This window comes from Crocodylus siamensis, chromosome 1 (assembly GCF_052110815.1).
Source record: "Crocodylus siamensis isolate JL-2025a chromosome 1, ASM5211081v1, whole genome shotgun sequence".
NCBI classification, from domain to species: Eukaryota; Metazoa; Chordata; order Crocodylia; family Crocodylidae; genus Crocodylus; species Crocodylus siamensis.
In genome coordinates this window covers 106,990,221-107,016,518 of record NC_143395.1, presented here as the reverse complement: position 1 = coordinate 107,016,518, position 26,298 = coordinate 106,990,221, and the positions used below count along the sequence as shown (strand labels likewise).

Genomic DNA, 26,298 nt, shown 5'->3' with positions numbered 1-26,298 from the left:
CAACAGGCATCAGAGGCAATGGAGTGGAGAGAAGAGGGCCAGGTGATAGAAGCCGCGGGTACTTTTGTATGACCTCATACAACAAAGGCATTTTATAATTACAACAAAAGAAATTAGAGACTTTGTCTGAATCAGAGACATTTACAATCTTTAATATCAAAAGGGTGGGTTCGCACGCAGTTACTTGGTAACAGCTTCTGGTATAAGAGTGCATCTTTCTGAATTAGCTTCATCCAAAAAGTGGATTAATCTTCACATTTGTATCTCATCATATTTGTGAATAATTGTCACGTATAGGTAAGTCCTTACTCATAACCAACTTTGATCTTTTTCTCTTCCGAAATAAACCTTCCTATGTTCGTAGAGAGAAACACTGAGATGGGACAGACTTTCCTCTTATAATACAAAGCAACATTTATATAATACTAGTGAGATATTTTTGATATAATAGCAGTTACCATCTCAAGTAAAAGACTTAAACATTTTGCTATAGTAGCTGGAGTGAATTGCAAAAGACAGTGTGGGGTTTTTGAGGTCAGATTTCCTTTTCCCAGCAGTTTGGGAAATTTAGGGCATCTGGTGACCTCAGACCTGAGTGAGTGAGTGTGGTGGGGGGGGTGGAATTCCTGAATTTGTGTAAGATTTGAAGAGGTATCCTCCTGTTTAGGTATTGGATGGTAACTACCTTTGTTTTTTTCCCCCCATCTCAGGCTTTTGTTAGGGTTTGAGAGAGACCTTTTTAAGCGTTGGCTAACACTTTTAATAAAAATTTATATACTGAACTTGGACAAGATATTCAAATATACTAATCTGGTTGAGTTATCTTAAGTTTTTCCCTAGTCTTTAATTTGATCATGGTGGATTGTGTTAAAATGTATCTGATGTTGGAAGATTTTTAGAATGTTTATATATGAGGTGACACCACAACTACTTCTTTTTTAATCTCTTCGTGGTTTGCGGTGGTCCTGATATGCTGTGACTCTTTCTAAGTCTCTCACTGCATAATGATAAAAGCCAGAAACATTTAACCTTTTAGAAATTCCATTTTTTAGAGAACTAGTGCTTTAAAGATCCTACTTGTTGCTGTGTGTGGGCAAGTGGATTTTGTGAACTTTGGCAGCAAGATTTTGCAAATCAGTTGAGCGTTGCATACTGTAAAGAAACAGAAAGTGAAACAAGCTGGGAGCAATCAGTATTATGCGGGGCTTATCTTTAAATGTTTAATATGAATTAACAGTGGGATGCAGAAGCATCAGCATCAGTCTGGGGCAAGATACCTGCTAAATTTGATGGAAGTATGATCAAGCCCTTAAGTATATTTAAACTAGAGATGTATGTGCCTTAAGAGCTGCTCATATACTTTGGTGTTGTGGGTAGATGAGTAGCTACCTTGAGACCAAGTTTGATAATACAGGCTTATCAGATACTTACCAAAATTTGTTGCTTGTTCCACAAGAAAGAGCAATAGTTCTTTTTGTTCATGTCATGGAAAGCTTAATTTTGATATTGTTTTTTCTGGTGTTCTGATTTGCCCTGTGTACATAAAGGATTTCCTTTCCTTTCTGGTGGTGTCTCTTATAATGACATGTCTTAGGGATTGATTTATTTTTAGAGAGAATTTCTATCACTATCCTTTTGTTTACTTAGGATAGTGAAAAGAAACATCAAGATGTTTTTAGACTTTACAGCATCCACATACATGGCCTTGTTCTGTGACGTAATTGTTTAAATCAGCCTATTAATCTTTTACAGATGTCATTAAGAAAGCCCCCCCCCCATGAGCGGATCATAGCATTTTTTTTAAAAGAAAATATCAGTTTTTGTGATTCAGAATTTTTATTTCTTACAGGAATTAATATTTCTGAGAGCACACTTGCTGAGTTCTGAAATCATCATCTCATTTGTTAACCTCTAGAAGTCTGAGGTAAGATTTAATAGTTTGTTACTAGGGGTGCAATGATAAAGATTTTGTTGGCTGATACTGATAGCTGAATATTAACCAGCCGTATCAGTTGATACCGATCCAATAACTGACTTCCTGGAATGCAGCCTGGCAGCTTGGAGAGTGGCATCCTACTGGTAAGTTTTGTGGGGGAGGGGCATGGGGGGGTAAATTTGAGGCCCCCATGGTGAGGGAGGGAGTGGGGCAGGGGCAGGTGCTGCCCAGGCAGGGTGGTAAATAGGATCCCAGGGCCAGTAGCAGGACAGAGCTGTGGGCAGCTCATCTGGGTGGAGGGGGTGCCTCCCTGCCACAGCATGCACCCCTGGGGGAAGGTATGTGGGGCATGTGCTCCCACCAGATTTGTGTGTAGGCAGGCTGCCTGCTGTGGGCTGCAGTGTCATCTTCCCAGCAGGGGGTGCTGAGCCAGGGCTGTGCTTAGAGTGGGTGGTGGTGTGGTAGGCTTAGTTGCTTGGGGTGGGCACCAGTGGTGGTGAAGAGGGGGGGGTGGGGGCTAGGGGTAATCTGGGGGTGACTAGCCCTCAAGTGTCCTCCCCCCCAACATTGGTGCCACCCACCCTGCGCAGCTGAGCCTGCACCTGCTCAAAGTGCAGGCTGGCACTGGCCCTGAGCCCGCAGTGGGCATCCCACCTTGACAAACAGCCAATCAGAGTGTGAGGAAGTGTTCAGACAGGCAGTGGCAGCACGCCACCATAATGGTGGGGACACTGGGTATGATGGTGGGCGGGAGGAATGAGGCAGTGGCAATGGAGCGAACAGGGGTGATGCCAGCAGCGCTGGCCCCACCCCCTGATCTGCTCCCTGCAGGTGGTGATGATGGGTGGTAGCGGGGGTGGGGCAAGGCCACTGGAGCTGTCCTTGCCCCCTTGCTTCTTGGAGGTGACTGCTGGGGAGGAAGCGAGGCAAGGCCACCAGCTGTAGCCTCGGTCTGCTCCTCCCTTTTTCCATCATCATCACCTGCAGGACCAATGCAGTGGCAGTTGGGGAGGAGTAGGCCTGGGCCTGATGTGGGGGGAGGAGTAGCAGGCCCAGCCTGATGTGGCTGGGGCAGGGGAGGAGTGGGTCTCCTCTCCTTCTCCCTGCCCAGGCCCATTCTTCCCTCCTGTTGGCCCCAAGCTCGGTACTCTCCGCCCCCCCGCTTGCCCTGCTGTGGCAGGCTGACTTCTTTCCACCCTTGGGCCTGGTCCTCTCCTTGTGCTGCTGCGGTAGGGAGTGGGCCCAGACCCCAAGCAGTAAGAGGGAAGAAGGGAGCAGGCCCAGACATGGAGGAGGGGCATGGGGCTACGTTCTGTGTCCCTCCCTGTCATTCTTGACTGGCAGTTGGCTAGTGTATGTATATGTGTGTGTAATGTGTATGTACACACAGACACTCTTTAATAAAAATTTATGGTGGACAGTAAGGCAGAATTTTATGTATAACAGCAGGTGAGGCATACAGTCTAAGGAAGCATTTCTCATCCCGTGGGTCGCAAGAAGAGTCTAAAGGGTTACGGGGAGTTCTGAAGGAAACGCTGCAAGGCTCCATGGAGCTGGCACACAGTGGGGGGGCATGGTGAGCACCAGGGCAGTATAAATACAGCAGCTGCAGGGGGGGTGTGGGGGAGAGAGGGGGAGAGAGATGCTCTGTGGGTGTTCGACAGGATAGTTATGTTATTGGGTCCCAGTGTGAAAAGGGTTGAGAACCACTGGTCTAAGGTAGGGGTTGGGATGTGACCCAGCTTGTGGACTTCTCCCTACCCCCTTGGGGTCAGCTGACCTCTCTTTAACAAGGATAAGGTCAGGTATTGCAGGACAGTAGTCTCTGCAGTGGTGTGGAGCACTGCGGAGGGGATGTGCAGCATGATGTAGCTCTGACACCAATAACCTGTGCCAGATTGCATCTCTTTAGGGTTCTGTATCTGGCCTGCTGGACATGGGTTGTCAGCCCCTGATCTAAGCAAAACAAGTAGAGAAGTGGAACCCCATGGATCTCTCCTAAGTGCCAAGGGAGAGACTTTGAATAAAGCTGAGGTACTGCAGAGCCTCTGGAGTGCAAAGTGAAGTAAAAATCAAAGGCCTTGTAAAACTCTCAAATTCCCTCTGGTTTGGTTATTTTTGGATTAATTGAGAAAAGCTGTTTATGTTATGGTTTCTACTTTGAAGTTACTTGAGGAACATTAAATAAGTCTAAGCAAGTTACAGTATGGAATTACCTTTAAAAGAGAAAGCAATGTATTTAAATACCTCTGTAGTTCATACATTCTCTAAAATATCTGATTGCTTAAACTATATATTGCAGCATATACATACCTATCAAAAACATTCACTTCTGTGCTGTTGTGTGTGCTTAGACTTCTGTAAAGTCCCTTGAAGGAGGCTTATATGCAGAACAAGAAATTTAATACGTGAACTTTTGAAAACGGTACTGATGGGAACTGGCTTGCAACTGTATGTGAAGTACTGTGTGTCTGACACCAGGGGATGGTAATGAGCATTCAGCCCAGCATGCCTTGTGTGTGCAGAGGGGAGGGGGAGTTTAGACCCATTCTTTTGGGTTCCCAGGTGTTAGGGGAACTTGATGATGGGGCACTGTTGAATAGGGAGTGAGGACACTAGTTTTTAGAAAGGTGGCTTCTTGACCGAGCAGTGCAAGGCAGCACATGGATACAAAGTGTCCTTGAAAAGAAAAAAAAGCGTCAGTGGAGTTCTGGCTGTGTACCAGTGGCCAGTTGTAAGAGTGGGGAAGATGAGAAACAGTGCATTCATGGAGGACCAACTAGACCTGTATCAAAGAATGTTTGGAGTTCATACTGAACTGGTTCAAAATAGTACTTGATTTTTTTCAGGTACTCCTTTGAATCACCACAGGCAGTTCTAAATTGTTTAACAGATGTGTCTTCTTAGGTTTAAATTGCACTTGAATTTGTCTACCTGATATGTGTGTCCATCCCCCAGCTTAAAAATCTTACTTATTAACATTATAATTGAGAAAGTGTGTGCACGCGTTACATATATGTGTATATATAAATGCAATTTTCTTCAGTATTTGAACAATTATGTAGCTACATGTGACAGAATATGTATGTATTTACAATTATATAGAAAGATTAGCTTTAAAGGCTTTTAAGGTGCGTATGATAAAATAGCTGTCAGTATGGTTGTAGCTTTCCCTGTTTCACCTTTAATTTATTTTGAATAACTATAGCATTGTTAATTTTGGATGTCGAGTCATCTAAAGCCTGAAGCTCTAAGCTACTTGCCTGCAGTTAAAATTTAGGTCATTGCTCAGCTCACTCATTCTTTTAAATGAGTACAATTATGGCTGAGTTTTCAAAGGGGAATGGCATAGAGACAATGTTACTTCATTTTTTATAGAAAGAACAAAGGGTGTTTTGAACTCTAATCTAAAAGAGCTAGGTTGGCTTTATGTTAAGACTCTTAAGGATCATACCTAGCAAAAAGCTAATGATACATTGAAATGTGGTGAATTTATCCCATGTCATTATTATTCACCTAGTTGCTATAGGTTTTATGATTTTAAAGCCTAAAATGATATATGTTACAATATGTATTTTTTACAAATAAAGAATAAAAACCCCTGGAAAAAATGTGATGAGGCTAAATAGCTTTAGGGAGGGTGAATGCCAGGTAATGAATATAGTCTTCCTTAGCAAACCTGCTTAAGCTGTGTTTTTTGTGGGTTTGTTGTTTTTTTTTTTTTTTTAAAGTCTCCAAAAGGGTTAATGTGTCAATCTGTGCGGTAAGATGCATCGTTTTATTGACCTTGGAAGTACAAAGGCAAAACAGCATTTATAAAATGTGTGTATTATATAGATAAAAATAGTAATAAAAAAAATCTTAGGCAATTTTGGGCAAAGTTTGTAAATTAAACACATTTTGAAGTCAAGAAAGTATCAGCATTAAAGAAAAATATTGTAACTGCCATTCACCCATGAGTAAAAAAGTACTTTAGAGAAAAAAACAAATTTTTAACTTCCAGATTTTTAACTGGTTTCACTTTGAATTGTAGCTATTTTAGAGGCTTTTCCCCCTCATTTAAAAATGAAGATCAGAAAGTATTGTCAAAATTGCATTTGGCTAGTATAAGATTTAAATTGAATTATAGATGCAAGTAGAAGTTCCCAGTACATTTTACTTGCTTGATGCTGGAAAAAACATGTTGATTTTCCTTTTGTAGCGAGGAATTTGGCTCTTGCTGAGCAAAGATTCCTCTGTCCCTCTCTGCTTAGCTCTTCCAGCCACACGGCTGGGTGACTGGAGATCAGGGCAACTTGCTTTAGAATCCATATCTGTTTTAGATAATAACAACAGTTGCAAACGGTTATATAAGGTGGAGAGAGGTAAGTAAAGTGAAAGAATTGCATGAAGTGCAGCAAAGAGGTTGGAGTTTGTGTAGGAGGAATACATGACTGAAGATTCTGTACCAAAGGAAGGTGCTTTTCTCCTCTCCCCTGCCAGTGGAGAGACAGTGGCAGAGCAGTTTGGGAAAGTTTGTGGTGTACCTGTTTGTGCTGACTTCAGCCTATAAATATGTGTAAAATGGGTAGGCCTTATGTTTTTTGAACTTCAGTAATTCATGCTCCAATCATTCTTCAATTGAGTCCTTTTTTTTTCTTTCTCAAGCAAAGGTATAATCTAGTTTTTATATAATTCACTTTTCCTTGTAGGCAAATAAGATTTTAGTTCTATAATTTAAAGAACCCAATTCAGAATATAAACCTATGATTCATTAATATGCAGTGCATGAAATCTAAATATTTTTTCATTATTTTTTCACTACTTTTTGTTTTGGCTAGTATAATCCACTAGAAGAAAATGGGTCGATCTAACTCTCGATCACATTCTTCAAGATCCAAGTCCAGGTCTCAGTCCAGCTCTAGGTCAAGGTCCAGATCACATTCTAGAAAAAAGAGATACAGGTAAATGGATGCTACTTGAATTCATGCTTTTTTGTGTGTGTGTGTGTTTTCAGATTGGATTTAATACTGTTTTACATGTATGATTGTTATTGTTTTTAATTTTTTCTTTTACTTGGATGATGCTTATAGTTAAAGCCAATCTGAAACCCTTAAAAAAGCTTGAGCTTATGTCTTGGGTATTATGGATATTGCTTTAATCAGTTAGTGCCTTACCTGTCTTATTTTTAAATTTTCTTGTAGCATAAAATGAGAAGATTAAGCTGGGGTTTTTTTATTCTTCACATTATTTCCTTTGTCTGATCTCTTCTGTAGTAAGCTTTTACTATCTCACACTTAGCGTTTCAGAGCTTAAGCAACTTTAAGTGCTGTCTTAAGTAAAGATCTGTAATGTTGCTATGTTACACAAGCAGTAAAGACAAATTTTAGCATCAATATCTCATTTAATCTTTAACCTTTATCTCTTGCTCACAAACTGCATTTGACAAAACAGGGTTGTTAGCTGAACTTATTTTGATGTTTTACAAATGATCATCTACTGATGTTACCTTTCAATTACAGTTCTAGGTCTCGGTCAAGGACGTATTCACGATCTCGCAGTAGGGACCGTGTTTATTCTAGAGATTATCGCAGAGATTACAGAAATAATAGAGGAATGAGACGTCCCTATGGTTACAGAGGAAGAGGTAGAGGGTATTATCAAGGAGGCGGTGGTAGATACCACCGTGGAGGTTATAGACCTGTCTGGAATCGAAGACACTCCCGAAGCCCAAGGCGAGGTCGTTCACGTTCCAGAAGTCCAAAACGAAGATCTGTGTCGTCCCAGAGGTCCAGGAGCAGGTCTCGTCGATCTTACAGATCATCCAGGTCTCCAAGGTCCTCTTCATCTCGTTCTTCGTCCCCATACAGCAAGTCACCTGTCTCTTCCAAAAGACGTGGGTCTCTGGAAAAGCAGGCTAAGAAAACTGAGGGGGCTCCTCTCCAAGATAGCCCTTTGAAAACAAAATCCCAGGATGAACAGAAAGATGCATTTGAACATGATCCATCTGAGTCCCTTGATGATTTTAACAAATCATCAGCAGCTTCTGGTGACATTTGGCCTGGTCTTTCAGCATATGATAACAGTCCAAGGTCGCCCCATAGTCCTTCTATTGCCAGCCCACCCAGTCAGAGTTCATCTTGCTCTGATGCCCCCTTGCTCAGCACAGTCCACTCGGCAAAAGATACACCTCAGCATTCACATTCCATTCAACATAGCCCTGAGAGGTCTGGTTCTGGTTCCCTTGGGAATGGTTCCAGTCGTTACAGTCCTTCCCAGAATAGTCCATTACATCATATCCCTTCAAGGAGAAGCCCTGCGAAGACAATCCCATCACAGAATGCTCCACGTGAGGAAACCCGAATGCGCTCATTTTATCCTGAAGGTGGGGAACAGGAAACTGCAAAGGGTGCAAAGTTTCTAAAAAGGTAAGAACTGTACCTGTAAATTTGTAAACCATGTACAAAGTTAAGGCTGTAGAAATCTCATTAAAGGTGGACTGTTAATTTAAAATACCAGTACCAAGTTGCAAATTGTACTAAACATTATGTCTCTTCTATCTACTGAACTTCTGTTGGGTCACTTCAGCTTAGAACTTACAAGCTTCAGTCTGGCTATAGTTTACAACAAGAGATATAACTTATTTGGCCTCCCAGGTCACATCTAACTACAGGGCTCCTCAGATTTGGACTCATTTCTGGCGTCCAATTGCATTGTTAACCCCGCAGATGCCTGAGCTGCTGCCATCTTAGTGACATTAAGCCCCACAGCTCCCTGTTGCTCACTGTGCCGCAATGAAAACAAGTTCCTAAGGTGGCTCCATACCCTGGACTCCAGTGATGGTGTGAATGACAGAGGCATTAACCCCTGTGGGACTTGGAGAGCTGTGGGGATTAATGTCACTGCTGCTTGCCCTCACACCCCTGAATTCTTGGCTCCTCTGGGAGTCCCATGGGCCTGATATTTGACACCCCTTGTTTAAAATATGTTTCTTGTCTTGGGCTAGTGGAAATACGGAGCAGTATTGGTGAGGGAGAACTGTATAGTATATTTTCAGGGGATCAGTTCATTAATATTAATTTATAATGGTTTTGCAAGTTCTGAAATGGAAAATATCAGACTTCTGTTTCTTTGCTAGAACTAAAATCTTGGTCAAAGACTCTTTATTTCATACCGTATGGTGTATGAAAAGCTTAAAGTCTTTGTAAGAACAAATGAAAAGTAAAATGCTTTCAACACCAGAAAAAGGATGTATTGCTAATTGCCGGGGGCAGTGGTTCTCAACCTCTTAACACTCAAGTCACCCTTTGTTATACTTGGGGCACCCCTTGGAAAATGCCGGCTTGTCATTTTCATCTGATTTTATTTTTTTCTTACTATAGACAAATAATAAAGCAATTCTTTTGTTGCAAAGAACTCAGACCACTACAAGTTAGAATATTTTTGACACTGTGGATTCCTACTTGAAATCTCTTGAGTTTATCTTGCAAGTCATGTTTGCACACCTAACAGTGCTAACATTGCATGGGACCCTGAAGAACCTTTGAGAGATCTCAAGGCACCCAAGGGTGCCACAGCACTGGTTGGGAGTCACTGGTCTAGGAGGTATAATAACCACTTCGGTGTTTTGATAAAACTGACATCATATTGAAAGTGGGCTGTTCATTGAATTGCCAGCTAATTGGACTAAAAGTTGTGGTCTTAAACACAAAAACAAACCAACAAAAAACCCCAGAAAAGCACAATGTGAAGCAAATCTGTCTTGTCCATACTGTTTTGTAAAATTGATTTCAAGACTTTGTAATTGTTTTGTCTACTTACTGACATATTATTCATGTGCATACTTCTAGTCAGATTTCTTCCTTCAGCAAGGTTTATTGCTGCCAATGAATGTACAGGTTTCCCTTGCTTTATGCTGTTCCTGGCAAATGGAGCATAACTCAGATTCGCATAAAAGGAACCCGCTTCACCATGTAACTAATAGGGATACGTTCCAAGACCTTGACTGTACTGGCCCCCAGACCCATATCTATTACTTTTACAAGACAATTTGGATACTCACCAACAACAGACAGACAGTGCACACAAGCACAAGATTGTGGTGCATGTTACCATAAGGGGCATGGCAATTACAGAAATACGTGTCATAGACAACAAGTGACGAGTGCACACAGGAGACTATATTTTGGTGTGCATCATTCCCACAATGCACTGCACAAAGCTGACTGCAGGCTTCCACCACACCAATCACGAGAGTAAATTTACCTTGCACATAACCATTTTTTTTATATAAAAGGGTCATTGCATACGTGTGAATTTGCACATGCAGAACCTGCATAAAGTGAGAGAAACCTGTATTAAAAACAAGCATGAACATGTTACACTGATCTGGTAGAGGCTGAATGGAGTAATCAGTAATGTTTAAAACATCTAGGGAGGTCTGGAAAGCCAATTTGCCATACTAGTACATAGTTCTAGAATTTTATATTCACTGAAGAATAAGACCAGTGTTCTTCGTGTGGATATCTGTGATATCAGTGGATTGGATTATGAAAATGGTTTGCTTATCTTTTAATGGCACTCGTTTTATTTTTGGTGAAAGAACAGTTCTGAAATAACAGAATGCAAGAGTTTATTGTGAATTTAAATACAAAGCTTTCTATTTCAGACTTCTATGAATGGTATAACTGTATGTGAAGTTGGGCAACAAATAATTAAAAACAAACAAAATCCCACCTACATGTGAAGCTCTTAGCTTTTGAGATAGCAGTTAATTTCTAGGCACATATTACATCTAAAGGGATTCTCTTAAATATTCTTTAGAATGACTGTGGATCTAGTAATAATACTGTGAAAAAATCGTATATACTAACCGTCAAACTACTTTGAAGAAAATTGCTGTTTGTGATATGGTGTGACACAGAAGAGAAATGCAATCAATGAAATGGAGTTAATGCAATTCACAGTTACCGTTCTCTTCTTTGCTGTCCACAGGTACACAGATGAAGAGTCTAGAGTATACCTGCTTGATAGGGGTAATACAAGGGAGAAGGAGGCCCAAAAGGAGAGAGGATCAGAAAAAGGGAGGACAGAGGGAGAGAGGGAATGGGAGGATCAGGAAGCTTTAGATTATTTTGTTGATAAAGAGACTGGGAAACAAAAGTTTAATGACTCTGAAGGGGAGGACACAGAGGAGACAGAGGATTATAGACAGTTCAGAAAATCTGTCTTGGCAGATCAGGGTAAAAATTTTGCTACTGCATCTCACCGGAATGCTGAGGAGGAAGGAACCAAATACAAATCTAAAATTTCAATGAAGGGCAATAGAGAGAGCGATGGATTTAGAGAAGAGAAAAATTATAAGCTTAAAGAGACTGGCTATGTAGTGGAAAGGCCTAGTGCAACAAAAGATAAGCACAAGGAAGACGACAAAAGTTCTGAGAGAATAATGAAGAAAGAAACTCAGTCACCTGAGCAGGTAAAGTCTGAAAAGCTCAAAGAACTCTTTGATTACAGTCCCCCTCTTCACAAGAATCTGGATGTGAAAGAAAAATCCACCTTCAGAGAGGAGAGCCCACTTAGGATCAAAATGATAGCCAGTGACTCCCATCGTCCTGAAGTTAAACTCAAAATGGCACCAGTTCCTCTTGATGATTCCAATAGGTAAATTGTTCTTTATTGCATATTTTCTTCCCATCTCTAGAGTTACTTCATCTATATTTAAACCAGTGGATTTCTCTTTTGTGTTTTTTATTGTTGATGTATTTTAGACCTGCTTCCTTGACTAAAGACAGGCTGCTTGCTAGTACGCTTGTCCATTCTGTCAAGAAGGAGCAAGAGTTCCGATCCATCTTCGACCACATTAAGCTGCCTCAGGCCAGCAAAAGCACATCAGAGTCATTTATTCAGCACATTGTGTCTTTGGTCCATCATGTCAAAGGTATGTACTTGGTTTTCTATTGCAACTACCTATTTTGGTTTTGAAAATAAACAGGCATTTTAGGCTTCCTTAATGTGCTAGTGAAACAGTTCTCTGTTTCTTAATTTAGCTTATTCAGATCTTTTTTTGAAATATATACTAAAATGATCAGAAGGAAACATGCAGCTAGCCAAAGAAAACAAATGGATAAAACATGATACTGAGTTGGATATTTTGTATGTGTGATTTTGATAAATTGCTGCACATAATGGCTGTGTTCACATGAGCATGGACATTTGGCTCTCTGAGGACAACTAGCAGCAGCATACCTTGTGCCCTCTGGCACATGGCAGGTTACCCCAGGTGGGGTAGAGGAGGCTGGGGCCAGCACTGAGCACCTTACCTGGGGTACTGGGTGCCTCCTGGGGCTGCAGCAGCAATCCTGCCACTTGGAGTCTGGCCAGCACCAGAGTGTGACTCTGGCCTACCAGGCTCTGGTTTTGAGCAGTGTATGCTGCCTCTGCATGCACTGATACAGGCTTTTTTATTTTTTAGCCCCTGGGTAACCAGCTGAATGTGCAGTATGTGCTGCTACAGATGTGTCTGCAGCACCATATACTGCATGGCTGTGCTTGTCTGGATGTCGCCAGTGAAGCTAACCATGTACATGTGAAGTTTTGCACTCGGGTTTAAGTAGTTTAGTTTTTAACCGTGTTTTAGCCAATCTTTAGATTTCCTTGCGGTTATGAAATTAAGTGAAAATGTACTCCCGAGTGGTTATGATTTGTGTTGGCAAATGGTAGAATTCCTTTTTTGTGATATGCCAAAGGCTATCCCAGTTGAGAAAAGAATGTTTTTAAAGTCTGTAAAGAATATAATTAAAAATTAGAGCAAGTATCCAAAAAAAAAAATCTGCCCTCTTATTATCTTTTCTAAAGCTTAGGTGATATTAGAGCTTAGAATTTCACACCTAGCAACCTGGCAGTGGCCATAAAATGTATTGTATATTATTTTTTTCTTTTAAACAGCAACTATTATTGTTCATTATCATTAGGCTACATCAGGTCTTTGGAAAACTAAATAGCCTTTGTCTAAAATTCTGAATGGATATTTAGAGGAAGGTTTGTTTTTTTTTAAATGAGCACTGTGGTTTTGTGACACAAGCATTTATCTTGCATTGTCTGATTCTTCTTATTTATATCTTACGGTGCTGATTAAAATAGAAGAATTCCTCCTAAAATTGTTTTGGTGTAACAATAACTGTTAAACAGAAGTGAGTTCTTTAAATTACTTTGGCTATAGAGAGGTACTTGATTAGCTGACCAAATTGAACATAATTGCAGGAATCTGTTTTATTACTAAGAAGCTTTATATTTGCAGAATTGAGTTGTTGAACTTCCAAATAGTTATCAGTTTGGTACCATTATAATAAATAGCTAGAGGGAGTAAGGCATACAAGTTTGTGAGCCTTACAGATGTTTATAGAGGATATTTGTAAGACAATAAAAATGATGTTTAATAATAGTCCATGGCCAAGGTAATAGCTACTGCATATATTAACCTTTGATATGAAAGTATCTACTCTGTTATTGATGTGTAGGGGATTTAGGACTTGATCCTACAATCATTGAGGTTTATTGGTGAAGCTTCCATTCACTTTAATGGTGTGGGATAAGGCTTGAATGGGATAAAGTTCCTGAATCTCTTGTGTGTTGACAGAAAGGTCAATCTTAACTATGTCTCTTTACATGTAGTATGTAAAAAACCTAATATTTGACTGGAAAATATTAACTGTTCAACGACCAGTCTGGCCAAGTTAGTGATGCGTATAACTTGTTTCTAAAAAGAAAGAAAAAAAAGCCTCTCCACGTTTTTTTTTGTAATCAGATTTTAGTGACTTTCTTTTCTTCTTTATTTTTTAAATCTTTTTAAAGAACTGACATTGTTTCATTATTGGTGTGATGCAACCAGTCTGAACAGCTCTCTTTCAACACAGAGCTGAAAATGCCCAGTGATGTTTTCTTTTTCATTGTAACTAGGTCCTGGATTGTGTTTTGAAATGGCAAAATCCATGTTACAAAAGTAAAATAGCTGTTGAAAGATACAGATGCCAAAACAGGCAAAGTTGAACCTTCTGTCTTCCTGGCAAAAATGGCATAAAAACAGAGTTGCTAGCTCAAATTCCTCTTTGATGGAATTATGATTGAGGCACTACCCTTGTAGTGGCCGTTTCAAGTTTTAATGATTGGTTATGAGACATGTGCTGGATGTTGGGCGGTAAGTTGATACAGATGTATGTTGACCTGTTAAGCAGATGGTTTGCTTCATATGTAACATTTCATAGTTCTCATAACTTATTCGTATTTCTATCTTGCATTTAAATGCATTCATTGATCTGGTTTTTAAAAATAATTCAGTTTCACTACTAGTAATGTAACTCTCAAAATCCAGAGAAAATTTGTTAAAGAAGCTGTCAGGTTTGCCAACATGCCAGATACTTAAATGAACATTTACTTGTAGGGCTGTTAATTGTCCTTGATTGTTCTATCCTCTGAGTTTCAAAGGAAAAGTTGCTTCCTTTAAAAAAATAACTAGTACTTAAGTCTTTCATATAATTATTAATATGTAAATTACGTAAATGTTTTCTCAAAAGTAATTATGTTTTAAGCTAAGGTATATTTAAATTAAGCTCCTGCAAACGCTGGTGGCTTGGAGTAATTTATTTTGCTTCTGTGTTGAAGTTGTAAAGTTTTAAATCTAAATAGCTGCCACTTTCACCTCTGTCAGAGGAAAGTATATTAGTGAGAAGGAGAGACAGACCCAAGTCAGTTAATGGTGTTTGGATTAATTGTAGTATGGCTTGCAGTAGTTGTGTTCACTGCCACTGTCTACTTACTGAGGTTACAAGAAGGGTAAGAATGGTGGGGGAGGGATGTTCCTCTAATGTATTTGCCTATTTCTGGTATACTTTTTGAATATTTTATATTTTTGCCTATTACAGACCCTTCAGTCAGGAATAGATATATCCATATAAATGGAATTAATTTAATTAGACAGTGTTTCTTCATTGTAACCAACAGAACAATACTTCAAGTCACCTGGAATGACCTTAAATGAGAGGTTCACTGCGTATCAGAAAGCTACCGAAGAACATTGCACCCGTCAAAAGAGTCCAGAAATCCATAGGTATATGCCAGTTGTGTTACTAGATGCTGTGTATTTTAGATGGTACTTCTATGAGAATCTTAAATGCTTTCCTGGACTATGCAAAGTCATTTGTATCAGTTGTTATGTAAATCTTATGACCTCTGAAGTCTTCCATTCAGAGAGAAGCATGCACTGGTCTGATTACAGTAGGTGCCTGGAACTCCTGAGCTCTCATCCCAATATTGGCTCCATCTGTGGCTTTGTGGCAAGTCTTTTCTCTTTGCCTTGGTTTCTCATTTATGAGTTAAGTTACTTCACATTCAGTATTGAACCTTGAGTCTACCTATGTTGAGATGAAAAGTCCCATGAGTGCTTATTTCCCAATATATACATGCTTATTTTGTGAATTGTTTGTTAAATTATTAAAGTGTATTAATTTTACAGCAGTTAAAAAAGTTTGTGCCTCAAAGGTAAGCTAAGGTAGGGGGTGTGTGTGTGTGTATATATGTTCTTGTAAACCGTCAGGATAAATTATAAAGAACAGCATGGTGTGTTGTTTTGACTGAATATGATGCTTGTAAGGTTATATATAACCTCTTCATGTTAGTTTTCTACTTCAAAGATACCGTTTTTAAGCTGCAATTTTTTTTTGGCTTTTCTACTTTTTTTTTAAAAGCATGCGAAACTGCTGATGACTTTTGAGAGAACTTCGTTCATCTTATATAGAGCTCTTGAAATGATTTAACCTTTATGTATTTTTAAAAATAAGGGGAAAGCAAGCCCTTCATTGCACATGTGTATTTAGTATATTTCAGGAGACAAAATCAAGCTTTTCAATATCTGACTGGATTTTAAAGGGTTAAGGGGCTTTATGGACTAAAAAGAGGAAAAAATTCATGGTACTGACTTATTTTTTCAGATTTATATTCAAAAGGATTACCAGGAGCCAGAAGCGATGACATGCATGTGTGGCTAGACACTTTTTTTTGTTTTACATTTAGGAGGATTGACATCTCTCCAAGTGCCCTGAGAAAGCATACCCGTTTAGCAGGTGAAGAGAGAGTCTTTAAGGAAGAAGGTCAAAAAGTAGGTTTTCGGTTAATATCAACTTTATGTTCTACATTTTTTCAGGATCTGAAAAGTACTTGGACCTAGATTATTTCTTATCCCTAGACTTGAATAAAACATTAGCAAAAAAATCTAAGAAAGTATTAAAATACAGTTTTCATGTGTGATGCCTTGTCCTTTCTTAGAGGATTGAGTTTTCTCTAGTTCCTTCCCTTTGTTCCTGGTATTTCCTCTGAGCTTCCTGTTTTTGAAGTGCTGAGCCAGCCCCAGGACAAGAAGCAGGGGATAAGAATTTATTTGTTAAATTGCAGATGTTATCAGAGGTATAGTTGCATTTGATCAGGTGTTCATACTGTCCTAATGATTAAGTTCTTCAGAAAAATTAAGGTGTTAACAAAATGTTTGAATGTTTGTTTGTTTCAAAAAATAATCTCCCTAATTGTTCAGCAGGAGAATCTTTTCTAAAGCTAAGTTCTTAAGGTTTTTTAAATCAACCAAATGTAAAAATCAATTTTCTGAGATACGAAACTTACACAATGAGCTGAAGAGTCATTGAAATTAGGCAAACTGTTGCTCTTTTAGAAGTCAAGGGATGGAAATTGGTTTCCAGTTCAAAAACTCTCTTCTGAGTTGTTTTTATCTTAAGATGCTGTACCTGAAATCTGTTCCTTCTACAGGGTGATAAAAAATTAAAGTGCGATTCTGCTGACCTCCGACACGACATTGACCGTCGTAGAAAAGAGCGAAGTAAAGAACGAGGGGACTCTAAAGGTTCCAGGGAATCCAGTGGCTCAAGAAAGCAAGAGAAAACTCCAAAAGATTACAAGGATTACAAATCTTACAAAGATGACAGGTAAATATTTGAATTTCTTCAGTAGTTTGTAGCTTCTAATTAGCCTTTTGTAATTGTAAGCTTAATTGCTTTCATTTTTCACTGTGCAATGGAACATTTAAATTTAAACAAATAAAATTATTTGTTTTACAGCAAAAATGTATTATCTGTCTTTTACACGGCTAATGGTGGATGAGGACAAAAACTTTGGAATAGCAAGCTAACACTGAAAAAAAAAATGACAAATTAATCTGTCCTATTATCCAGGCTACATCAGGAGGTTGGACTTCAATGCAGTACATTTCTATAAACAGTTTGTGTAAGAACTTTGGTTCGTTATGCTTGATTCCGCACTTTTTCAACTCATAACACCCAGAGTATGAGAATTTTACTGATATCTAAGTTTAACATGGGTGAAAAGGGGAAATTTTATGTATTTTTCTAAAGCCAGTGACCTGTTTTTAAGAGAAAATATTAGTCCTTAATAGTTATGTTTCAGTGGATACTGTGTAGCAGTGGTAAGAGTTATTTCAGGTATGACCTTCTTTTGGATATTGTATTAAAATTTTGTAAATCAAGTCAAATTAGTACCAGTATGGGGCTGCCAAATACAAAGTCTTGCTATTTAGAATTTCTTCCTGCATTTCATTTGGGTATATGATGAATTTTACTTATGCTTCCTTCTTCCCATTTTCTTTCTGACTGGTATCCACACTATCATCCACTGGCTAATCCTATACTGATGTTCTCTTAGGGAAGCCCAAACCATGTCTGCTGTTTTCAACAGTATGTGAAAACTGAATTATGTAGTTAATTTAAAATGTTGCCTTCAGGGTTTTCTTCCTTTTTCCATTTTTTTCCTTTTCATGCCTTCAAAAAAGGCAGTTAAAAAAACAACAAACAAACCTCCTAAAATCTCAAAACTCCTCCTTGAATCAAACACCAGAAAAGGAATTTTGCAGTTGCAGACAGCTACTTTTCCAACACACTAGGAATAGTATGTGCCTATAATATGTTAAAGATGAGGAAGGAGCTGGAAAGTAAACTATACTTTACCATAACACCTAAAATATGTATTATTTTGTGTGTGTATATTATTATGAATGGGGGAGGTAGATTTTCATAAAATATAAAGTGACCCCCTTTAATGTAGCATGCTACAGACTCTAGTATTTTTAAAACAGCACACAGTATGGTTTTTATTTTTCAGTAAACAAAAAAGAGAGCAAGACCGTTCTCGATCTTCCTCATCTTCCTCCCCATCTTCCTCCTCATCCAGTTCCCGAGAAGAAAAAGACTGCAAGAAAGAAAGAGATGAAGAATTCAAAACCCACCATGAGCAGAAGGAATATTCTGGTTTTGCAGGAGTCAGCAGGCCCAGAGGCACCTTTGTAAGTATTTTATTCTCTGTTCCTTCCCTTTTGTCCAGTTTTTAAATAGTATAAATTTTTAGTTATGACAGTGGTTTGGCTTTAGAGACCATATTCCCAAGATTTGAGATATGAAGTGTTTCAAGAAGTCTTATGCTTAATATTGGAATATTTTGACTCAAACCAGCTGCAAAAGAGGAAAAAATAGCTAGTACAGTAAAAGCAATAGCATAACTAGAGCAGTGTAAAGCAGTGATTGGCATTGGGTCAGACTTTCAGCATCTTTGTTAGATCTTTCTTACACAGGTTGCTTCTGCTGCCAGAAGGCACAGTTGTCGAAGGGCCTGCAGCAAGAGGGCAAGGATTATTTCTATATGTACCTTCTGCTGTCTGCCAGGCACTGCAAGAAGAATCTTCCCTTTGCCCTGCACCCCCTCCCCCCCCAAGAATGCTGGTGTAACTGTGGCAGAAAGTGGGCTCTGCTGCCACAGGGAAGGGAAGCTGGGAATGTAGACCCACTCTCAGACTTACCTGTGAAGCAGCTGCGTAGTTTAGACCAAGGCCATTGTTATCCAAAATATTGATTATTTAAAAAGTACAGTGGATTACAGCTGAAGACTATCTACTGAAAGGTTTCCTTCTCTTGCAGTAACCATAATAGCTGATTACACAGAAGGGACTTATCAAGACGGTATTAAAAACAGAGAGGGAAATAAACTTGTGCTAATGCAGTGGATGTGATGCGTGCCTTTTTCTCTGTTTTGTAACCATGCAGCTGGCTTCCTTTCCTTGGGATAAGATTTTTAAATTCATCATCCATTTATTAAAATTAATTTTTTGATTTGTTGCCTGTTGTCACATGCTGCTCCAGTTATTCCAGGTCATTTTGTGGTTTAGTTCTGTCCTCCTGTGTGTTACCCTTTTCATTTTGGCATTTATGAACTTATACCTGGTTAAATTTATATGCATCCTTGCATAGCCATCTGGGGAAAGAAGGGATGCTTGCTTTTGTTCTTTAATGTTTCACTGAATGGCCTGGCCTGGACTACAGTCAGCAACAAAGCTGATGGTTGACCAGTGGAGAATGCTGTATCATTGAGGCTTGGAAGTGTTGTGTTGACTATTGCTGGTCCTCAGACAATGGTTTTAAAAACCGCTAATTTATAAAATGGTCTGAACAGCATGTTTATATGATTCACAGATATGAAATTGGGAAATATGCAAACACCAGCGAGGACTGAAAAATAGCACAAAGTGACCTAGAGAGATAAGGATCATGAGCCAGAAATAAACATATGAGAGAGACATCTTTGAAACTGGCATTTTTCCCCAGATGTAACTTGCAAATATCCAGACTCAGTGGTAAGGAGTAACCTCTAACTGTCCTAATGACTCCTTCATGTAGCCTATAATAATGAATGAGTAATGCTGAAAGAGATGGTAAATTAGACATAAGCATACCTTTTTGTGGCCAGAAAAGGCCAGTGCAATTTTGAAATGGCCTGCTGTATCTGTACTGTTATTACAATCTGTACTGTACACTTCTGTGTACCCCACCATTAAAAGATAATGATTCCTTCCAGGTAGGTCAAAGAGAAACCCAGTATTCATGGGTCTGGAAGGACTGTTTTACAAGAAAAAATTAAAAGACTTCAATGTCTATAATTCTGCTACACTATGATTAAGACTGTTAAACTATGATTAAGACTTAAGACTATTATAAGTACTTGGATGCTGTAAGCTCCAATGAAGGGAAGTTTAACACTATTCACAGGAAAGTAACTAGAACAGAAAAAATTGAAACAAAAACAGGTTTAACAGACACATTTCCTTTTAACAAGAGGTTACATTGTAGAATAGCCTCCTAAATGATATACACCTTAATGTTTATATAATTGTTATAGTTTTAATAAAACTAAATTGGGCAAAATGTATTGGAGGCATGTTACAGGGACATGCACTGAAATCTTATCCAAGTGTCTGTTTATATAATGTTGATCATGTAGTCGAAGGAGAAGCTTTAAATGAGAAATGATTGAATTCTTTATTGATTTGTGTAATTGTATTTTACATAGGCTTATTGATATCAAGACTACTGTAATCAGGGTAATCTGAATAGACATGTTGCACTTTCTATCATAGACTGAACAGAAATTTCAGCAGTGCAAGTAAACTGAAATATTTTTGTAGTTTATAAGTTAATTATTTCAATATACAGTTTGTTTTGGATGAGACTTTTGGGTTTGTATCAGAATTCTTTTTAAGGGGTGAGAGTATGGGTGTAGATTTGGCCAAGTCTGGCTGATTGGACAGGAAGGTGTGGAGCAGAGGTGTGAAATATGGCCCACAGAGCCATGTCTTTCAGTTTCTTTCACCTCTTTGGGAACCCTGCAACTTAGTGGTGTAGTGAGAAGTGGCAACAGGAATTACCATGGCTCCCAGAGCCATGGCAGCCACCACCCATCCCTCTACCAAATTTCTAACACCCAGATGATGTGGCTTTGTGTTCCAGGTCCAGCTTGTGGGACTGCTCATAGGAAGAGCAGTGGCAGCAATAATTTACCTGGCTTAAAGAACCATTTGAAATTAGTACTCCTGCTGCTCATCCCACTGTCAAATGTCTAGCCCTGCGGGCCAGATTTGGAACATGGAGCAGCATCATTTGGCCTGTACTGGAAACATGCAGTGGGATGAGCGCTTGGCTGCCATGGCTTCAGAGGACAGTGGAAATTTAATGCTGAAGCCACCACATTTCCAGCCTTGCGAGCCAGATAACAGCCCATGCTCCAGATCTGACCTATGGATCTGGGGCAACTCATCTAGCTTACAATGGTGGATGAGTTTGACAGCCCTCGTATACAGAGACTTGTCTCCTTCATCCAAAACCAATGCTAATTTTCATCAAGAGACTGCAGTACTTACCAAAATGATGTAAGCTGACACTTGTTTATATGAATTATAAGCTATAAATGTTGTTTGGAACTAGAAATGTGCATCTTAAAATAAATACTAGCCAGAAGCTGACTTCTGGCCTTTGACAATTCCTAAAAAAATTCTCTGTGCAGGTTCTTGCCAGATGGTGAAAAAGAAGAAAGCTATCCTTGTAATAAAATAGTCCCCTTCCATTCTGTGCTAAACTCTGCCCGTAGGAGGCCCACAAAGGTAGCATGAAGGTGTACTGCATCTCCCAGTCTGCATGGCTTTGCACTTTTTTTTTAAGACCGTGTACCATGTCTTATAGATAATATTTTATTTCTGAGAAGTTCCAGCTTTAGATTCTTAATACCAAGAGCTGCTAACTTAACTTGATCTTAGTAGTGTTCTTTTTCTTAAATGCTAATGTATTCACTCAACATTAGATAAGATGGAGGAACTCTTCAGTAAATTAAATCACAGAAAGGAAACTTATGAGAAGTGGAAACTTGGACAAATAACTAGGGAAGAATATAAGAGCATTGCTCAGGCATTCAGGGATGAAGTCAGGAAGGCCAAAGTGCAATTGGAGTTGCAGCAAGGGATGTAAGGTAACAAGAAGGGTTTCTACGGATATGTCAGTAGCAAGAGGAGGATCACAGGAAGTGCAATTTGGGGAGGAGGCGAGCAGCCCTCAGTGTTGAAAGAACAGCTTGGGGACTATTTAGAAAAGCTTGGATGTATACAGATCCATGGGGCCAGATGGGATGCACCTGAGAGTGCTGAGAGAGTTGGCTGCTGAGATTGCAGAGACCCTGGCCATCATCTTTGAGAACTCATGGTGATCAGCAGAGGCCCCAGATGATTGGGAAAAGCCAATCAATGCCATATTTAAGAAAGGGGGAAAAAAGGAGGATCCAGGGAACTACAGACCAGTCAGTCTCACCTCAGTCCCTGGAAAAATCATAGAGCAGATCCTTAAGGGATCCATCTTGAAACATTTGGAGGAGAAGGAGGTGATTAGGAACAGTCAGCATGGATTCACGAAGAGCAAGTTATGCCTGACCAACCTAATTGCCTTCTGTGATGACATGGCTGGCTTTGTGGATGTGGGGAGACTGGTGGATGTGGTGTACCTTGATTTATAGCAAGGCTTTTGATACGGTCTCCCACAACATTCTTGCAGGCAAGCTAAGGAAATATGGGCTGGATGAATGGATTCTAAGGGGGGATAGAAAACTGGCTGGAGGATTGGGTTTGGAGGGGGTAGTAAACAATGCCTTGACGTCTAGTTGGCAGCTGGATCCAGTGGAGTGACCCAGGGGTTAGTCTTGGGGCCAATTTTGTTCAATGTTTTTATCAATGACCTGGAAGATGGCAGAGAGTGCGCCCTCAGCAAGTTTGCAGTTGACACCAAGCTGGGGGGAGTAGTAGATATGCTGGAGGGTAGGGCTAGGATTCAGAGTGACCTAGACAAATTGGATGATTGGGCCAAAAGGAATCTCATGAGGTTCAACAAGGAAAAGTGCAAAATCTGTCACTTAGGATGAAACAGTCCCATGCACTGACCTGGTACAGGCTGGGGGCTGACTGGCTGGGTAGCAGCTCTGCAGAAAAGGACCTGGGGGTTACAGTGGACAATAAGCTGAGTATGAGCCAACACTGCCCTTGTTGCAAAGAAGACTAACAGCATACTGGGCCACATTGGTAAGTGTGTTGCCAGCAGGTCATGGGAAGTGATTATTCCCCTCTGTTCAGCACTTGTAATAGAATCATAGAACATTAGGGTTGGAAGGGACCTCAGGAGGTCATCTACTTCAACCCCCTGCTCAAAGCAGACCATCTGCAACTAGATCATCCCAGACAAAGCTTTGTCTCGCTGGGTTTTGAAACCCTCCAGGGGTGGAGCTTCCACCACCTCTCTGGGTTACCTGTTCCAGTGTTACATCTAGAGTATTGTTTTGGGCCCCCCACTTCATTAAGGATTTGGACAAATTGGAGAGAGTCCAGCGGAGGGCAACACAAATGGTTTGGGGGTTGGGGCATGACTTATGAGGAGAGGCTGAGGGAATTGGGCTTATTTAGTTTGGAGAAGAGATGACTGAGGGGATTTAATTGCTGCCTTCAACTATCTGAAGGGAGGTTTGAAAAAAGATGGAGCTGGATTGTTCTCAGTGGTGGCATATGACAGAATAAAGAGCAACAGTCGCAAGTTGTAGCAAGGGAAGTTTAGGTTAGATATTATGAAGAATTTTTTTTTTTTACTGGGAGCAGGTAGTATAACACTGGAACAGGTTACCCAGAGAGGTGGTGGAAGCTCCATCCTTGGAGGTTTTCAAAACCCAGCTAGACAGAGCTTTGTCTGGGATGGTCCTGCATTGAGCAGGGGTTTGGACTAGATGACCTCCTGAGGTCCCTTCCAATCCTAATGTTCTATGATTCCATTACAAGATGACCTGCCCTTACCCCAATAATTAGATATTGTATATGGAAAATGTATACATTTATTATAAACTTCCATGTAAACAATATAATTATTGAAGGTTCACCTTAATTTTGTCCTCTCCCACTGCTACAGCAGGGAACATAAATCTGGGGGGTCAGTTCCTTTGTCCTCTACCTTCTGCCTGCAGCCCCTTTTCCTCCCCTGCCCCCCCACCCCTTACTGTCAGACTCTGCTTTTCCCTGAGCACATGGAAGTGAGGGGAAAATATGAAAATGTTGACTTTGAAATTGAATATAGCTGTAGTATATAGTACCCATGGGCTTGCTCATCTAGAATTTGATGCATTTTACCTTTTTCAAATTTTAGCACATGTACTCCATAAACACTTTTAAGCAGCACATTGGCACCTACTTATATATAGAACAGATTTTATTAAGGAAACTTTTTGTTTTCCTAGCCAAATTAGCCAAATCTATGAATTACTCAAGAACCATATGAGGCCCTATGACCAGCAAACATCCTCCACTACTACCTGGGGCTTCAGGTGCATCCATATCATTTGGCAAGGCATTTTACATGCAGGCCTAAGCCCAGAGGCTTGAGGTTCTGATGCCCCCAAGTTTTGCTTATGCTCAGCTGTATGGCTGCAGGAGCAAGCTAAGGGGGAGTCTCCCATTTCCATAAAGTGGGCATAAAGCCAAGATTTTGACCACTGGAAATAAGCAGATTTTTTTTTTTTTTTTTTTAATTTGTATCGGAGGCCAAATTAGCCAAAACTAATTCCAAATCCAGGAGTCCAGAAACATAAGTGGTCCTACTACCAGCAAACATCCTCCACCCACAGCTGGAGTTTCAGATGCTTCAAATCCTTTGACAGGCATCCTACTTGCAGTCCCAAGCCCAGAGGCATGGGGTTCAGATGCCCCTGAGTTGTGCTTGCCCTTACCTTCACAGTTAGGGCGGCTAGGATCTGGAACCAACTTCCAAGGGAAGTGGTACTGGCTCCTACCCTGGGGCTCTAAGGAGAGGCTTGATGTCTACCTGGCTGGAGTCATTGGAGCCCAGTTTTTCTCCTGGCCAGGCAGGGGGTCGGACTTGAAGATCTACAAGGTCCCTTCTGACCCTACTTCTGTGATTCTGTGATATGATTCTAGGATAAGGCCCTTGGAGCAGGCAAGGGAGGAGACTCCCATTTCCATAAACTGGACTTAAAGCCGTTGCACCTCGGCAGGTACTGAATGAACCATGCTATAAGAGCAGTTCTCCTGGGGTGTAATTCAGGAGAACTGTCTTCTTGGACACAAATACATGGCAAAAGATTTTGAAACTCTGAAGAAAAACCAGAGCGTTGCTTAGGCATGATATTAGTTCAAAGCCAAAAGGCGTATCATTTATCATATAGTTTTTTTTTAATTGAGTCCCACCAGAGTCTAGCATTTCAAGCCATGGTGACCCTATAGCTCAGCAGTGCTCATTATATTATATGCTAGATACCCCCACACAAAGGATCTGTGTGTTAATTAGCTACCACTCATGATTGGAACTGAAAGTTCTTGTTACAAGTACTGGGATGCTCCAAAAATTTAAATGCAGATCAGGCGTGGGCAGCCTGGTTCAGCTTCATCTCATGGAGGGAGGGGCCACACTAATCATGCAACAGGCTGAGAGAGGGTGAGCTGTTTGTGGTGTCCCATATGATGTTTGCCAGATATGTAAGGATGGTGAAGAAAGGGGAATAATGGGAAAGAATCCACAGCTCAGCTGTGGGTATGAATAGGAAGTTGAAATGTATGCAGTGTAGTGGCTTATTATGACTTGGGGGGGTGGGGGGTATCAATGCTGAGGGGGACTTCATTTAATGGGCATTACCATGAACCTTATTTAAATGGGCTGCACTATCCTTGTGGTAGGTTCCTACCAGTATGTTTGCCCAGTTGGGACATATATTTCATAGTCATGCTCAGTGTTGGCTGCATTGAATCTACTTTATAGTTGGTTTCCATTACTGAGCACATGCTGCTTTTGGCAGCAGTTTAGTGATAAACAATGTATTTTAATACAAATTTAAATGGGGGGCTTTTCTCCCCATGCTGACTGGAGCAAAAAAACCTTGTGTTCAAGTAAATGTGGTGTTACGTTGTCCAAAATGGCAGTGCTGTGATCATTTCCTGATTTTTGCAATGAAGTGGCTTCAAGACTATCAGAAACAAAAAGATTTCTTCAGCCTGCTTGTTTGCTCTTAAACTTGGTCTAGATTTTTTTTTTTTAAACCTTCTACTCCAGGTTTTCTTTAGGCAATGCCATACTTACTTAGCACTTCCTAAATCATCTTTCCAGATTGTCTCCTGATTTCGTTTGCGGTGTTTGGAGAAGGTTTGGGAATGCTGCAGTGCTCCGTTTAGTCCAATTTAGTTTAAAGATTAAATAACATTAAGCAATTCAAGCCTCATGTTCTGAACTCAGTCCTTCTGTATAGTCACCTGGGACTCGGTCTCTTGCTTTTCTGTTCTTCACTTGTGCAGCCCATCTGACAAGCAAAAGATTTCAACATCTCACTCACAGTTGGGAAAGCTTTTGGTCACACAGTTCCTGTAGTTTGGGTTTACTTTCTAATATGCAGTTTCTTTCTTAGTGCTGGGTTGTTAATAAAAAGAAGCTGCACTAGTAGGTTTAGGTGTATTAAGTGCG

At 40.1% G+C, this 26,298-nt stretch overlaps 1 protein-coding gene across 7 annotated transcripts in view; it reads left to right on the top strand.

Annotated features, from left to right (window-relative positions):
- BCLAF1 (BCL2 associated transcription factor 1) overlaps positions 1–26,298 on the top strand; it is a 35,103-nt gene that overhangs the window by 3,159 nt on the left and 5,646 nt on the right. For 2 of the 7 annotated variants that reach the window (XM_090039891.1, XM_090039901.1), the window contains exons 2-10: positions 1,850–1,924; positions 6,757–6,879; positions 7,438–8,343; positions 10,910–11,578; positions 11,686–11,855; positions 14,915–15,020; positions 15,983–16,067; positions 16,727–16,902; positions 18,092–18,272. In XM_090039891.1, coding sequence (XP_089896017.1) covers positions 6,776–6,879; positions 7,438–8,343; positions 10,910–11,578; positions 11,686–11,855; positions 14,915–15,020; positions 15,983–16,067; positions 16,727–16,902; positions 18,092–18,272 — 2,397 coding nt within the window. In that variant the 5' untranslated portion in view covers positions 1,850–1,924; positions 6,757–6,775. Of the gene's footprint in view, positions 1–1,849; positions 1,925–6,756; positions 6,880–7,437; positions 8,344–10,909; positions 11,579–11,685; positions 11,856–14,914; positions 15,021–15,982; positions 16,068–16,726; positions 16,903–17,034; positions 17,162–18,091; positions 18,273–19,452; positions 19,614–26,298 lie in introns of those variants that run through there. The other 5 variants (XR_016441423.1, XR_016441422.1, XM_090039910.1 and 2 more) reach the window with 5 other exon arrangements.